Source organism: Catharus ustulatus, chromosome 24 (genome assembly GCF_009819885.2).
Source record: "Catharus ustulatus isolate bCatUst1 chromosome 24, bCatUst1.pri.v2, whole genome shotgun sequence".
Lineage (NCBI taxonomy): Eukaryota > Metazoa > Chordata > Aves > Passeriformes > Turdidae > Catharus > Catharus ustulatus.
In genome coordinates, this window is record NC_046244.1 from 302,065 (window position 1) to 317,033 (window position 14,969).

The 14,969-nt window shown below is 54.7% G+C and overlaps 1 protein-coding gene across 5 annotated transcripts; it reads left to right on the forward strand.

Annotated features, from left to right (window-relative positions):
• The first annotated feature begins 102 nt into the window (after positions 1 to 102).
• ECE1 (endothelin converting enzyme 1) lies at positions 103 to 13,595 on the forward strand. 5 transcript variants are annotated; one of them, XM_033079792.2, is made up of 19 exons: positions 2,663 to 3,708; positions 3,936 to 4,052; positions 4,457 to 4,543; positions 5,439 to 5,580; positions 6,289 to 6,501; positions 7,796 to 7,920; positions 8,189 to 8,401; positions 8,493 to 8,684; positions 9,182 to 9,324; positions 9,410 to 9,524; positions 9,729 to 9,839; positions 10,090 to 10,188; positions 10,296 to 10,373; positions 10,767 to 10,870; positions 11,083 to 11,193; positions 11,322 to 11,389; positions 11,466 to 11,656; positions 11,749 to 11,844; positions 12,115 to 13,595. In XM_033079792.2, exons 1-19 carry the CDS (start codon positions 3,679 to 3,681, stop codon positions 12,289 to 12,291), a joined length of 2,412 nt encoding a protein of 803 aa, XP_032935683.1. In that variant the 5' UTR covers positions 2,663 to 3,678; the 3' UTR covers positions 12,292 to 13,595. The 5 variants fall into 5 exon arrangements, with proteins under 5 accessions (XP_032935685.1, XP_032935686.1, XP_032935683.1 ...); XM_033079794.2 differs by lacking the exons at positions 2,663 to 3,708; positions 3,936 to 4,052 and adding an exon at positions 103 to 160; XM_033079795.2 differs by lacking the exons at positions 2,663 to 3,708; positions 3,936 to 4,052 and adding an exon at positions 1,345 to 1,450.
• Positions 13,596 to 14,969: the final 1,374 nt, after the last annotated feature.

Sequence of the window (14,969 nt, forward strand, 5' to 3'; positions counted from 1 at the left end):
GCAAGAGGGGGGGCGGGGGGAGAAAAGGCCACAAACTGGGCTTACTGGTGCCCTCTGCCGGGTTATACTGGGAGGACTGGGACGCACCAAGCCTGGCTAAAAGAGCTGAGCAACCCTTCCCCCCCTTCACATGTGGGAGTTTGGGGTGCCTCGTGGTGAGGTAGGTGTGTTTTGCCGGATTTTGCATTATTTCACCGACACCGTGCTAGGGGCACCAGCGAGGGGTTGAGGTGGGGGTCACGGAAATGAGTGGCGTCTCTCTGCCTCAGTTTCCCCACACGGGCTCCTGCAGCAGCCCACGAGAGATCCCTGCTGGGATCCCGCGGCGTTACTGTAGGTCCTACAATAACCACGGCTTGGTGACGAGGGCGGGGAGTGTATGCGTGTATGTGACTCCCAGCCCTGCGTCCATTTCCCCATGGCGGGAGCCCGGGGGGCTTGGAAGCCGTCTATGGCTTCTCAGAAGGTGGCGGTCTCAGCCCAAAAATCCGCTCCCCGGGAGCCTCGGGGTGCAACCAAGGGAGCCCCAACACCGCCGCGATGCCAGAGGACGGGTATAGCCCTTTGCGGACCCTCCAAATCCCTCGGGAACCCTTTCCTCTTTCCCCCCTCTCTCCCTCCCTTTGTACTCCTCAGCACTTTCGCAGCCCAGCAAAAGCGATTTGCAGCCCCATAGGTGTGATGAGTGTGTCGGTGCTCAGCCCGCCGGGGCAGCGCAAGGTGGAGGCGGCACCACGGGGAGGAGGTGGCACCGCGTGTTCCCATCCCTGACACCACAGTAGTGCAGCCATCGGTGCATTTTGGTGTAGGAAAGCTCACGCCGGCACACTTGCACAACTGAAGGCATGCACGAGTGTTTGCGTGTGTGCTCGCATGCAGCTGCAGGCGTGCAAGCAGCACACTCCTGTGCTCTCGCACGCTCTTGCACAACTGCACGTGTGCCCGTCTCACAGGCGGGCGCTGGGCTGTTGGTGGCACCGCTCTCTCGCACACGCGTGGTTTTGACGGCCATACGCTCGTGTGTTTGCACGGCAGCGCTTGCACGGCCGCACGCTCGCAGCCCCGTGCGCTCGTCCCGCGGCCCCTGCAGCCCCACGTGCTTTCGCACTTGCACGAGCGCCCGCCGCCGGGATCGCCCCTTGCACGGTCGCCCCGGAACGTCAGCATCCCCCCCGGCCAGGGAGCCAGGGCATCCTCGGGGGAATGCTGCCGGCAGCGCGGGGACACGTGGGTCCCTCCCAAACGGGGCTTGGGGCCCCCCGAAAGAGTTAAAGGAGGCGCGCGGGAAGCCCGTCCCTCCGCGGCCCCATTGGTTTCCCATCCCAGGTACATCCTTTGCTCGTCACCCTCGCCACCCTCTAGGCCGCGGCGGCGTCACGAGCGGTGCCGGGGCTCAGCGGGTGCTCGCCCCATCGGGGCCGGGGCCGGCGGGAGTGGGGTGACGGCCATGGTGAGTGGGGGTGCCCAGCGACATCCCCAGATCTGGGGGTGGTTGAATGGGGGGCGCTTAGCCGAAGCGGGACGCCGGGTGATGCATCTCCCGGGATGGGATGCTCTTTGTAATCCCATCGGAACGCCCCCACCCATTGCATCCTGGGGGACCCCCCGGCATCCCCGTGGGATCCCCTTTGCAGCCCTGAGGGACCGCCATGAGACCCTCATTGGACCCTTAAGGGATCCCCCATTGCATCCCAAGGGACTCCTCAAAGACACCTCCATGCGCCCCCACAGCACCCTCAGGGACCCCCACTGCAGACCCGAGCACCCTGGAAGTGGGTGCCGCATTTTCTTTGTGGCCAGTGGGTTCACCAGGTGGGGGCCCCAAGGTGGGTGCCCCCCTGAATCTCCCGCCGCCCCCAAAACCACTCTTGACCCAGACCGCGGGGGTTTGCATCGTGTTTCCCTCTGCAAAGGAAGCGGGGCACCCCCCACCCGGCTAAACCCACTTTTGTGAGCCTGTATGCGAACACCCCCAAACTGGGTTGTTCTCCTCCTTCTCTCCTCCCTACTCTTTTTTTTTTTTTTTAACCCTTTTTTTGCTTCTTTTTGAGCTTTTCTTAAAAAAATAATTTATCTGCGGCCAGGGCACCCTACAAAACTGGGGACTTCCCCCAAATCCCTTTCCCAGCACCCCTAATTAACACTGGGAGTTGCTAATTACCCCTGGACAGCCTAATTAGTAGGCTGAGCCTCGCTGGGCGCTGACTCCGGGCTGTAGAGGTGCGGGGGCACCCATAGGTGCTGGGGGTGGGACGGGTGGACACCGCTTTGCCAGGCGGGGCTTTGTGGGCGCGGGGGTGACTTGAGGGGCTTAGGGTGAAGGTGGGGGGTTGGGGGGAGGCGAGGAATCGCCGTCGCGACCGTGGCCGTGGTTGCTCCGAAATGGCGCCCGGACGGGAATTGAAAGCAGCCGGCGGAGGCTCGGGGGCCCCAGCTCCCGGCTGTGCCACGCCGGGGGAGCCCCTCGCCGGTACCGGGGTACCCCGCGCCTTGCTGGGGGTGTGCGGGCTCCGAGTACGTGGGGCTCATTGTTTATAAAGCGAAGGACTATTTGGGGTAAAATCAGACTATTTAAGGTAATGCTGAGATTTTTGTAAGTTGCAAAGAGAGCGAAAATGCCTTGCGTGGGGGGGTTAAAGTTTGGGTGTCGTGTCCCCGTCTCCCCCCCCCCCCCCCCGCACCTAGGCCACCATGTTGGAGTTGGGAAAAGGCATATTCTTATTGAAGCAAATAACGGCTTGGATGGGGGAGGTGGATGACAAAAACTACCCAGTTTTCCCCCAAGAACAGGGGTGCTCCTGCTTCACGTGCTGGAGAGGGGTGGGGAGCACCCAGAGGTGCTGTAATGCCCCCAATATGGAGGATATGGGTGTTAAAAATACCTCCCGGGCCCGATTTCTCCTTAAATTAAGGATGCCGGGGGTCGATCCCGGTGCCTCTCGGCAGTGTTTTGGGGTAGCTCGGGCTGAGCTTGGATTCTATGATGGCTGGTACAGGGTTGAGCTAGCATATCTCTTGTGAAAGGAGAACAGAAAGGGATTATTTCTTGGTCTTTTTCCTTTTGTTTTCAGGATGAGGTAGGCCGGGTGGGGGATCGCTGATTGCATTTCCTCAGGAAATGGAGTGAGAGCTGGGATTCCAGGAATTTGGTGTTGCGGAGCCATGGGGGCTTCATGGATTCCCCCACCGCGTGAGCGGTGATTTGTGCTCGGAGCTGCTAATTTCAGCCATGTGCGAAGTACTAAAATAGGTGGAAAAAAGTGAAAGGGGTTGTGAAAAAATAGGATCTAAACAGAGATTTTTCCTCATGATAAAATCTTGCAGTTGAGGCTCTTTCGCCTCACGGTTCTCAGGCTCCAGGCGGGCACCCAGGGGAGATTTTTGGGGCTGCAAACGGAGATTTCGGTACAACCAAGGAGGGAAACCACTTCTTCGTTTTAACCCTTTCTTTCCCCCAGGTGGGTTTTGTGGTTAATTAAACTGAGGCTGAGATTTGGGATCCGGGGAAGGGATGGGGTCCAGGGAGAGGATGAGACTTGTTTTTAAGTGTGCAAAGTAGGGTTTGGGAAGGCTGCTGTTTGAAACAGGGCTGAAAACCGGTGCCGTCATTCTGCCAGAGGAAACTGAGGCACGGCTGTGCGGGACTTGGATTGATGACAGTGGGATGAGGACATCCAGATGGGTGTAAACCCCCTCGCTGTGCTGATTGTGAGTGAAGGGTTGTGAGTAGTGCCGCTCGGACCATCGGTGGTAGGGTCAGGGTGGATTTTGGGGTGCTCAGCCTCTCGGTGGAGAGTGGAGGGTTGTTTGCTCCGTCGGGAGACAATCCGGCTGGATGGCAGGGCAGTGCCAGGGGGAAGGAAACAGCGGCGGCGGCATGATAAGGGCCGGCTGCCAGCCCGTGAGGTTTTCCTTGTTTTTCTGCCGGGGATGAGATAAGAGGCCGGGCACAGGCACAAGATAATGCCCGGGGAACACGGCGCCGTCCACAGCTGAAATTCCTGGTGCTGTCGCCTTTGGGTGCTCGCAGGGACATCTCCGGGTGTTTCACGGTGCGTAGGGTTCGCAGATGGGGCATAGAACGCGAGCCAGCCGGTAGTGTCAGGGTGAAAAGCCATTTTCTCTGCTCCCAGGTGCCTGGCAAAGGGGGGACCCTCTCATCGCTGCGGGGCGGAGGTGGATCCGGCTTTATTCCAGGCTGAAGGGGAGGTTGCACAACTCGGCCCCGGGGGAAAGTGAGGCGGGTTCGGGCTTTGCTCAGCTCTTGGCTCTGGCCCTCTTTGCTTTCCATAACCATCCTCCGGCATTTGAGTAGTGCTTTACTACCTCAGAGCCATTTGGGATTTTGCTCCCCAGAGGAGGAGGTGGCTTTAGAAGGTGTGTAAACTTTCCTTGTCCTTCATCCTCTTCCTCAACCCCGGGCCACTAAGCACCTCTGTTGCTGGTCTCTGTGCAGATGTCGACCTACAAGCGGGCGACACTGGATGATGAAGACCCCCTGGACTCCTTTGGTGATGGTGATGGATACCCTAATGGCTTTCAGGTATAGCTTCATGTGTCTTTTAGGGAGGAAAAAGGGGATGCGGAAGGGTTTTCTACCCGAGACCAGTGCTGGGGGGTAAAGTCCAGTGTGGGCAGAGTCATGTTGACTTCTGCCACTGCTGCCCTTTGCTCCCCTTCTGGCACAGGGAGGCAGCAGGGCTGTATCTTGCCTCCACCGTTTCAACGCTCCACCTTCTAGTTTTTCTGCTGCCAAACCCATTCCCAGCATGGTGGGGTGAGCAATTATCACAGCACTGGGAGTTTTGTCCCCACACAAAAGGGAATTAGGTTAATTCCTCCCCAAGCAGTGGGAAAGCAGCTTAAAGAGGGCCATGAGTGGCAAGAAAAAAACCCATGGCTGCCAGTGTCCGGCCTCACCAGGAAAGGTTCAGATCTAGAGAAATGCTCTGTGTTCTGGCCCCAGTCCCAGCTCCATCAGTCTCTAGAGTGGTGGTTTCTGCCCCAAATGTGTTTTTATTTTTCTCAGCGGGGCTGTCTCTGCTTACCGTCACATCGAGATGTTTCCTGGGGATGTTTTTCGGCTGAGTGGGAGTATCCTGTTAAGGCACTTTCCCATGCAGCCTCCACCCTGTCCCAGTGCTGGCAGTGGGGACGGGGACAGGGTTATGCTGTGGGGCTATGCTGTGCTTGAGGAGGGATTCAGGGTGCCACAGGACGGCAGGTGAGCCCTCCAAAGTGCTCGTCCCGCTCCCTTTCCTGCCATTGTGCCGCCCTTCCTGCTCGGTTTCTGGAAGGCAGCTGCTGCCTTTCCCAGCCCAGTCCCTGATGGATCCCTTGCCAGGGCTAAATTTCTGCCCTGGGCTGTGAGAAGCAAAATGGGGGCTGCGTCAGTGAGTTTTTCTGCCAGCAGGGAGACGACACTGCTCTTCCCGCAGGTGAACCTCCGCAGCTCACGGGGCAGCCGGGGGTGCTGGGCCGAGCGGACACGTGCCGAAAAGCAGCTGGTGGTGCTGGTGGGGGTGTTGGCGGTGCTGCTCGTGGCCTGTCTGCTGGGACTCATCTTCCAGTACAGAGCCAGTAAGTCCTTTGGTTATTTTTTGGGAGCAAAGCTGCCCCAGGAAAGGGAGGATCCTGGGCTCAGCTTCTGCGTGCAAGCACTGAGGCAGAGCAGCTTATCCGAGCAACCGGCAGGGACATTTTGTTCAAGCTTTGAGCAAACAAGTGTGCAGGGATCCTGCCCCCTTGACCAGGGTGGGCTGCTGGGGAGTTTCCAGAACATGATATTTGGTGCAAGGGTGGGATGCTTACCTGCACCCCTCACCCCAGGACAGGATTCTTGGGTGTCAAACAGGATGTTCAGGTGTAGGGTGAGATCTTTAGGCTCAAGACAGGATGGTCACCTGCACCCCTTAACCCCAGGGTGAGGTCTTAGATGTGGGATAAGGTGTTTCTCTGATCCTTTATCGTGGAGCTTGATGTCTGAGCACAGGATGGACCATTTCTCTTCATCCTTCACCTCAGAGTGGATGACTGGGCATAAGATGAGATCTTTGGGCATAAGATAAGATGGTTGCCCTGGGATGGGATGACTGGGCAGGCTGCTCAGACATAGGTCAGCATGCTAGTCTGTATTGCTTGCCCTAAAGCAGGGTGGTAAGGTACAAGGTGGGATGCTCAGGCACCAGGTGGGGTATCTGCCTGCGTCCTCTAGCTCAGGGCAGGATGCTCTGTGGTACCACTCATCCTGCTGCATCAGAGGAGCTGAACCTGTCCCTGTCCTCCCAGGGCCACCTGCCGTGTGCCTGTCAGAAGCCTGCATCTCCATCACCAGCTCCATCCTCAGCTCGCTGGACCGTGCGGTGAATCCCTGTGAAGACTTCTTCAGCTATGCCTGCGGGGGCTGGATCAAGGCCAACCCCCTCCCCGATGGTCACTCGCGCTGGGGCACCTTCAACAACCTCTGGGAGCACAACCAGGCCATCATGAAACACTTGCTGGGTGAGTGCGAGGGAGCGGTGGGACCCCGCAATGCCCAGGGGCCCCGTTTGGTGCAGGGGATACCAAAAACGTATGCATGGAAATATGAGGTTGGAATTGAACTCCAGCGTCAAACCAGTCTGTGACACGCATGCTGTGTGGACATTGAGAAACAGATCCAGGCTGTGTTTGCTCTCCTAGATGACCCTGAGATTTTTGACTGTGTTGTTGCTAGTCTTTGGTGCTGAGTAGGGAAAAGGCCTCTGCTCTGTAAACCCCATGGTGGCATTCCCAGGAGCTCTGAAATTCAGGATTTGCACTCCAGACTGCATCCAAAGGCTGTAATGTCCTATTATCACCCCAAGGATATGCATTTTTCCAGTTCTATAACTTCCAGCCTTTGTGAGCAGCCTTTTGCGGGGCTGACTGCTGATATGGCCGTTTTTGGGGGGCCAAAACTCCCCGAGAGAGGGTCCTGGGCTCAGCCTCTGCGTGCGAACACTGAAGCAGAGTGGCTTATCCAAGCAACCACCGGGGACGGTTTGTTCAAGCGTTGAGCAAACAACTGGCTCCTTATCAGCACTTTCCACTGCACCAGGGCTGATTATCTGGAAGGAGAAGGTTTGGGAAGAGTGTTGTCTTTTGAGAGAAAGGGGGTGGCGCAGGAACAGCTTCATCCCTGGCTTTTCTCGCAGAAACCTGGCACTGGTTTTACCGGGAGAAGAGACTGGGCCTCCAGCCAAGTGGTCGCATTCGGTATTTCCTTGAATTCCTTGGAGCTGAGGGACCTTTAGTTAATAAAACCACACAGCTGGGAAGCCAAAGGTGCAAGCTGTGTCATCAGGAAAATAAATTTAAAAAACCCAAAAGCCCTCTGGGGAAGCAGAATTTTAGCTGGGGAGATGAAAGGAAGGTTTTGGAGGCAGAGGAGAAAAATGAGTTTATTGTTCCTTTTTGCTGGAATAAATAATACAGGGCTGGGAGGCACCAGCACTGAGGCAAGGGCAGCACCCAGAGCTCCCGGATGATGCTGGAAATATCAAAGCTGCTGGAAAAATAAAAATGCTTTTTGTTTTTTCTTTTATCTTTTGTCTCCAAAGAGTTGGAGCAGTCACTGTGGGTGGGAAAGGAGACAGTGGGGCAGGAGGCCAAGAAGGGATGGGGCCAATGGGATGCTCTTGGGAGCATGGCAGGGACTATTGGGACAATCCTTGGCACCTTTTTTGGAGCCGAACCTAGTCTTGCCCAAAATGGGGCTGAATCCTTCTGCCCATCCCTGGAGCCCCACGTGATTCTCCCTGTGTACCTCCCACAGAAAACACCACAGCCAATGTGTCAAGCGAGGCAGAGCGCAAGGCACAACGCTATTACCAAGCCTGCATGAATGAGAGCAAGATCGAGGAGCTGAGAGCCACCCCGCTCATAGAACTCATCCAAAAGGTTTGTCCTGGTCCTTGTGGAAAAGCCATTTTCCCTCTACAAAGCTCATTCGTGGGCAGTCCCAGCACTCTCCATACTCCATTCTTGGTGGATCCTGCAGAAGAGCATCCCGCAGGTCAGGCAGGCAGAGGCAGGGATTTATAAGCCTGTAATGGAGCTTTTCAGCCCCCTTGCAAGATGTTTCTCCCCAGGATCGATATTGAGGGGATATTGAAGCAATTTCAGGTGGCTGTTTCTTACTCGAAAGTTGGTTGCTGTCTGTCCCCAGCTGGGTGGTTGGAACATCACAGGTACCTGTGCCGGTGACAACTTCAACGAGACACTGCGGGAGGTGACAGCGCATTATCGCACCTCGCCCTTCTTTTCCGTCTACGTCAGCGCCGACTCCAAGAACTCCAACAGCAACGTCATCCAGGTGGATCAGTCGGGGCTGGGCCTGCCATCGCGGGATTACTACCTGAACAAGACTGAGAATGAGAAGGTGAGGGTGTCAGGGGAAATGTGGGTTGGCTGGGGGGATGCCCTGGGTGGGTGGCACTCGCTGTACTGATCCCACCTGTCTGACCACACAGGTGCTCGCTGGGTACCTGAACTACATGGTGCAGCTGGGGATGTTCCTGGGAGGCATCGATGAGGAGTCAACACGGCAGCAGATGCAGCAGATCTTGGACTTTGAGACGGCCTTGGCCAACATCACCATCCCGCAGGAGAAGCACCGGGATGAGGAGGTCATCTACCATAAAATGACAGCAGGAGACCTAAAGGTAGGAATGGAGCTGGCGAGCTTCCTCATTCTGCTGTGGTTTGGGAAGTGGGGTGGACGGATGGAGGTGACACAGATCTCTGGGAATCCTGACACAAACTGACACAGCCTGAGAAGCTCTTGTGCAATAGCTTGGCCTATGTCCTCCTCAGGGAAATCTTACCCTGACCCTTCCTTCCAGCCTCTGGACCACCCCTGGGGCTGGCAGCCATCCTACTGCAGCACTTATGTCCTCCTGACACTGCTGCTCCTGGATGTCAGCCTGGTCACTTCCCAGTGTCCCCAAAGGGGCTCTAATGACTTGTGTCAACATCTCTGACACCCACCCCACTTTCTTTTCCTTCTTTGTGGGAGGAAATTGTTTACTCCCCTCCAACCTTTCAAGGATGCTGCTATTGTGGGAACTGGCCTCTGCAAAATCAGTTGAATCCATTAAATGGGGACTGATACAGCCAATTCCAGCTCAAGAGGTCCATAGCAGTGCTGTGGCTTTTGCAGGAGCTGGCACCGGCTGTGGACTGGATGCCCTTCCTCTCCACGGTCTTCTACCCTGTGGAGCTCAACGAGTCAGAGCCTGTTGTGGTCTATGCCAAGGAGTACCTGGAGCAGGTCTCTAACCTCATCCTGGCCACAGATAAGTGGTGAGAACCTGCAGCCTGTACGGAGACCTGGGTACCCAGGGTGGGCAGGAACGTGCTGCTGCCTACTCACCACCTCTCACCATAGTCTCCTCAACAACTACATGATCTGGAACCTGGTGCGGAAAACTAGCCCACTCCTTGACCAGCGCTTCCGGGATGCTGAAGAAAAATTCATGGAAGTGATGTACGGGACAAAAAAGGTGAGGGTGAAGTCCCCAGTGCCTTGAATCACCATTAAAATGATGATGGCTTTTCATGTCGAGGCCCTGTCATGTGGCATCCAAACAATAGAGATGTGGGGCAGCTTTTGGCAAAGGGTTGGATGGGCCAGATGGAGCAAGGGGTAGAAATGTGGAGGGCTTTGTTCCATGCCACCACTGATGATCACCTCCTGTCCCATGCAGAGCTGCCTCCCGCGCTGGAAGTTTTGCATCAGTGACACGGACAACAACCTGGGCTTCGCCCTGGGGGCCATGTTTGTCAAGGCCACCTTTGCTGAGGACAGCAAGCAGGTGGTACGTCCCCAAGACAGCGGTGTGCAAGTCCCGGTGCTGGGAAAGTCTTTACATTGGTGGAACTGTCGGGGCAGACAATGTTTCTCTGTCCACCTTGTTGTGTTCACTGTGCATCTCTGTGTGCTGGATTTTTCACCATGTGTTGTCTTGTCTCCCAGCCTCTTCCTCCCTGTGGTATGAAGGTCCTTGACCTCTGTAGGACAGGAAGCCAGCTCTCTGGACTGACGCTGTGCTGTCTTGTTTTGTCTAGGCAGAGGAAATGATTGCGGAGATTAAAACTGCCTTCGAGGAAAGTCTGGAGACTCTGCAGTGGATGGATGAAGAGACTAGGAAATCAGCCAAAGAGAAGGTGAGGCACTGGTGGCTGTACTGGAGAGAGGGTGAGGATGGTGGAAGCAGGTGAGCCTGTCCTCCATTTCTGGCACTGAAAGCACTGTGGTCCTTGTTACCCTCCAGGCAGAGGCCATTTACAACATGATCGGCTATCCCAAATTCATCATGGACCCCAAGGAGCTGGATAAAGTCTTTAATGATGTGAGTTGGTCAATACGTCCCTTGGGTCTTCTATAAGATGTACAGGATACATCTGCATCACCATGGCCTCAGGGCAGCTTTGAACCCCAGGTTTCCTCCAGAAGGAGATCTTTGGGATCTTACTGATGTCCTTGACCCTTCTCTAGGGACTTCCCAGAGAGCTGTGGGCCAGTCCTGGGATGGCTAGGGTTCTTGGGATCCCTGCCTGGGAAAAGGAGGAGCTGTTTTCTGTAATGGTGATTCACTGCCCTCCAGAGACTCTGCAGATGTTGGAGAGGAGGAGAAACAGGAGAAGCCGTAACTCTGCTGGCTCTGAAGGCTCAGACGTTACTGTGGAGGGAGGAGTGGGGCTGTGCAATCACCACACACCACTTATGACTTGTTCTTTTGCAGTATGAGGCCGTGTCCGACCTCTATTTCGAGAATGTCATGCAGTTTTACAACTTCTCAGCCAGGGTCACAGCTGACCAGCTCCGGAAACCGCCAAACCGGGACCAGTAAGTCCTCTGCTCCACTTCCCTCTTGTACTCAGTGGGGAATATCAGCATATCTGGAACACAGGGATTTGGTGTCCACCAGCCTGTGCTGGTTTTAGGGAGATAAATTTAGGACAAGCGCTTTGCAACAAAAGTGGGTGTTGTTGGAGCAAATACTGGTGATGGTTTGTGTTTGTGTTGTGTTGTGATGGGCTGTGTTTGTGTTCCTGCAGGTGGAGCATGACACCTCCAACGGTCAATGCGTATTACTCTCCCACCAAGAATGAGATTGTCTTCCCTGCCGGCATCCTCCAGGCCCCCTTTTACACCCATGCATCCCCCAAGTAAGAGCCATGGGAAAACAGAGAGGGCAGGATTCCCAGCTTTCTTTCTATATTCAAATCTTAGGCTAAGTTTCATGGCTGTAGAGAGCAGAGGCCGCTTTCTTAACTTCTGCATTACCCTCCTGCAGGTCCCTGAATTTTGGTGGGATTGGCGTGGTGGTGGGCCATGAGTTGACACATGCCTTCGATGACCAAGGTATGACCAGGGCCAGGTAGGTGGGCAGCTGGAGGGATGGCCAGTATGAGATGAAGAATCCACTGTGTTTTTGCAGGCCGGGAATATGACAAAGATGGCAACCTACGTCCCTGGTGGAAGAACTCCTCGGTGGAGGCCTTCAAGCATCAGACAGCATGCATGGTGGAGCAGTACAGCAACTACACTGTCAATGGTGAGGCAGTCAATGGCAAGCACACCCTTGGGGAGAACATCGCTGACAACGGGGGCCTCAAGGCTGCCTATCGGGTAGGACCACGGGACTGGGGAGATTCGGAGACGGACATGGTGTGGTGGGGTTTGTGTTGTTTCCTGAGTCCACTGTGCTGCCTGGTTTTCAGGCATATCAAAACTGGCTGAAAAAGAATGGGGATGAAGAAATACTCCCGACTCTTGGCCTCACCAACTACCAGCTCTTCTTTGTTGGTTTTGCACAGGTAGGTCACATGGTGGCCTTGAGATGGTGGGCCCACAGATTGTTGGGGGTGGAGCACACCCAGGTGGAGTTGGGAGGGTGTGATATCATCTCTGGAGGATTCCATTTTGCTGTAGTGGATGGAGAATGAGATTGGGGGTACAGAGGGAGACAAAGCTGAAGCTTGAGCTGCCTTGGTGCCCATCATGCAGGCAGAGAGGTTGGATTCAGCACCGAACTGGCCCCGTGGTGATGGGTGTCAGTACTCAGGCCCCTTGTGCTCCATTTGCAGGTGTGGTGCTCAGTTCGCACACCAGAGAGCTCGCACGAGGGGCTCATCACCGATCCCCACAGCCCCTCGCGTTTCCGTGTCATCGGCACCGTCTCCAACTCCCCGGAGTTTGCGGAGCATTTCAGCTGCCCCCCGGGCTCCCCCATGAACCCCCTCAAGAAGTGTGAAGTCTGGTGATGGGCAAGTGCCCAAGGGAACCAGCAGCTGGTTGCTTTGTCCTTTGCCAACAGCTGGGCTTCCCCAGTCCTTTGAGGCTCAAACCACTTCTCCATGCCATGGAGAGCCTGACTCCTCAGCTGGAGCAGTGTCCACACCCCTGGCATTGTCCAAGGTTCAATCCACTGTGAAAACTCCTCATCCCCCTGCTTGTTGGTGAAATGACTTTCCCAACCATCACCGGGCCAAGTGTTGCAGCATCCGCATGTGTGGGTACTGCGTGTATTTACACACACAGTACTCCAGCCTGACCCACTGCCCAGAAAACCCTTCTGTTTTGGAGGTGATAAAGGGAACCCCTAACAGCAGCAGGTTTGTCTGCGTGTCTAAATACACCTGATGTACCACCTTCTCTCCAAAGATGCGCACACAAGGGTGGAAAATATTTTAAGATATATTTTTTCGAGGGGGAAGAAATACATATATTTTTTTCATGTGTTGTGGAATACACTGGAAATTTTCAGGGAAAATGCATTTAAAAGCCTTTTTTTAGTAAAAGATTAGTATATTTATTAATTTTTTTTACTTAGTGCAGCTGTAGGTGCAGTACCCTGTGGTGACAGTCCCTTGGCCAGGGAAGCTGGGTAGGGCTGTGGATATCTTTCCACTCTTGGCTCCTGTGTTTCTCTGAGAGGGGCATCCTCACAGGATGCTGATGGGAAAATTAGGGACAGCAGGCTTGGGGACAGGGCTGAAGGATGCTGCAAGTCACAGAGGCTGTGCTGGGATGCTGCAGCTCCTGGGATTAGCTTTAATTGCAGAGTGTAAAGGGAAGAATTGACATAACCAAAGATGTTACCAAGGTGGTGATAGGGTGGATGAAGCATCCTGTTCTTCCTCCTGTCCCCTCTGAAGCCAGCCCAGCCAGGATTTCCTGGCCCTAAAGCTTCCCAGACAAGTGCAGGGCAGTTCCTGCCACTGCTTCTCTCATGCCAAGCCTGCTCTCTGCCTGGGAAATCGCAAGCTTCAAAAGCACCACGTGGCCCCAGAACTCTGGCCCTTCACAGCTGGTTTGGCACCACTGTGAGAAGTGATCAGGATAGGGCTGAGGGACTTTTTAAAGGGATGTTTTTAATACTTGTTTGGAGGGGAAAGCACTGACAAGAGCTCAGTGTCTTCTTGCTCTAGACAAACCAGAGACACAGAGCGATTTTTAATATTTATACATAAAAGGGAGGGATGGAAGGGGCTGGTTTTTTGTAACTATTTTTTCACCCTACGCAGGGGGCTTATTGTAATTGAAATAATAAATACTTTTTACTGGATTTGGAGCTGATAACCACTTAGTTTTTCTTACAGCAGGAGGGTCTGCCTCCCTTTATTTGTGCACTTCTCCCTGTCTACACCACTGAGACTGTCCCGTGCTGACAAAACTGAGCCAAGGAGGCTTTTCCCAGCCTGTGCTTGGTGACTGTTGCCTCTGTTGGAGCCTAAATCCAGGCTTTTTTTCCCAAAAACCTCACTCTCACTGCGGGTGGCTCTTTGCTTCCCATCTCTATGGCATGGCCCCACACAGCTCCCCAGTATGGAGGTCTTTCTCAGATGCTTTTCCTTTCTCCTGGGTGAGTTTTTGGCTAGCTGGACTGTGGTTGGATCCAGCAGCACAAGCCCTGTGCAGGTTTCTCTCCAAACTCCCTTATTTATGACTCAGTGATGCTGGTGGGATGCTGCCAGCTCTGGAACACAGGCCAATGTTCACTCCGAGCAGATGCTCCATGGCTTCATCAGGCTTGCCCAAAAAATGCAAGGCAGGACCTGGACTGCAGGCTCCCTGCAAGCCTCACCCCAGCACCTGGCAGGGCTGATGGCCATTAACCAAATGCTGGGTACTCCTTTACTATTTAGCCTTGGAATTGTTATCAGGAGCTGGAACTGGGGACAAAACCAGGAGGCTGCAGCCCACTGGTAGCAAACTTTTGGGAATACACAGTGTCTCTGCTGCTGGCATGGCAGGACTGAGCCAGCAGTGAGCTGGGGATATGGGTGTTGCGTGAATAAGACGTTAAAATACCTCTCTGACTGTTTTTATCATGTTTTTTCACCCAGATGGAATAGAATAGTAACAGTGCTCACTTTCTGCTTGCATGACTCGGTTTGAGGCCCTCGGTTTCCTGCAGCGCTGGAAAAGTGGCTGTTGCCACTTTGTGTTGTTTTCCCTGAGATCCGCCTGGAAATGGCGCAAACCCGCAGAGGGCGGTGGAGCTGAGAAAATCACTGCCTGCACACTCCAGTGCTTGGCTGGCAGGAGCCAGCAATGTTACCAGAGTCCTATTTTTGTCTGGATGTGTCCCCACATGTTTAAATTGTGGTGGAATACCTGCATTCCTAGGGAAACAGAGGAGCAGAGGGTGTAAGGCAAAGAGGAAAAAAATGGGGCTGGGATAAAAGGGTGTTTTCCCAGCTGCAAGGAGCAGGGAAGGGAGCACAGGTGTCACATGGAGATGCCATCCAAAAAGGGAAATACTTTGGCTCTCTGGAGCTTAGTTGCAGGAAGGGACCAGGTAGGTAATGGCTCAGGGATAGCCCCAGGGCAGGAAGGACTTCGAGCTTGACCATCAGCTGTGTTGTGGTGGGTGACACTGTGATCAAGGCTGCCCCTGCTGGGCTGGGAGCAGCTGGTGGGAGTTTTCCTTCCTGGG

Bases quoted from the DNA above. Each gene is read 5' to 3' on its own strand.
- ECE1 (XM_033079792.2), top strand. From the start codon at position 3,679: ATGGGTGTAAACCCCCTCGCTGTGCTGATT. The intron at 9,325-9,409 runs GTGAGAACCTGC...CTCTCACCATAG, and splicing joins ATCCTGGCCACAGATAAGTG to TCTCCTCAACAACTACATGA. The intron at 11,845-12,114 runs GTAGGTCACATG...CTCCATTTGCAG, and splicing joins TCTTTGTTGGTTTTGCACAG to GTGTGGTGCTCAGTTCGCAC.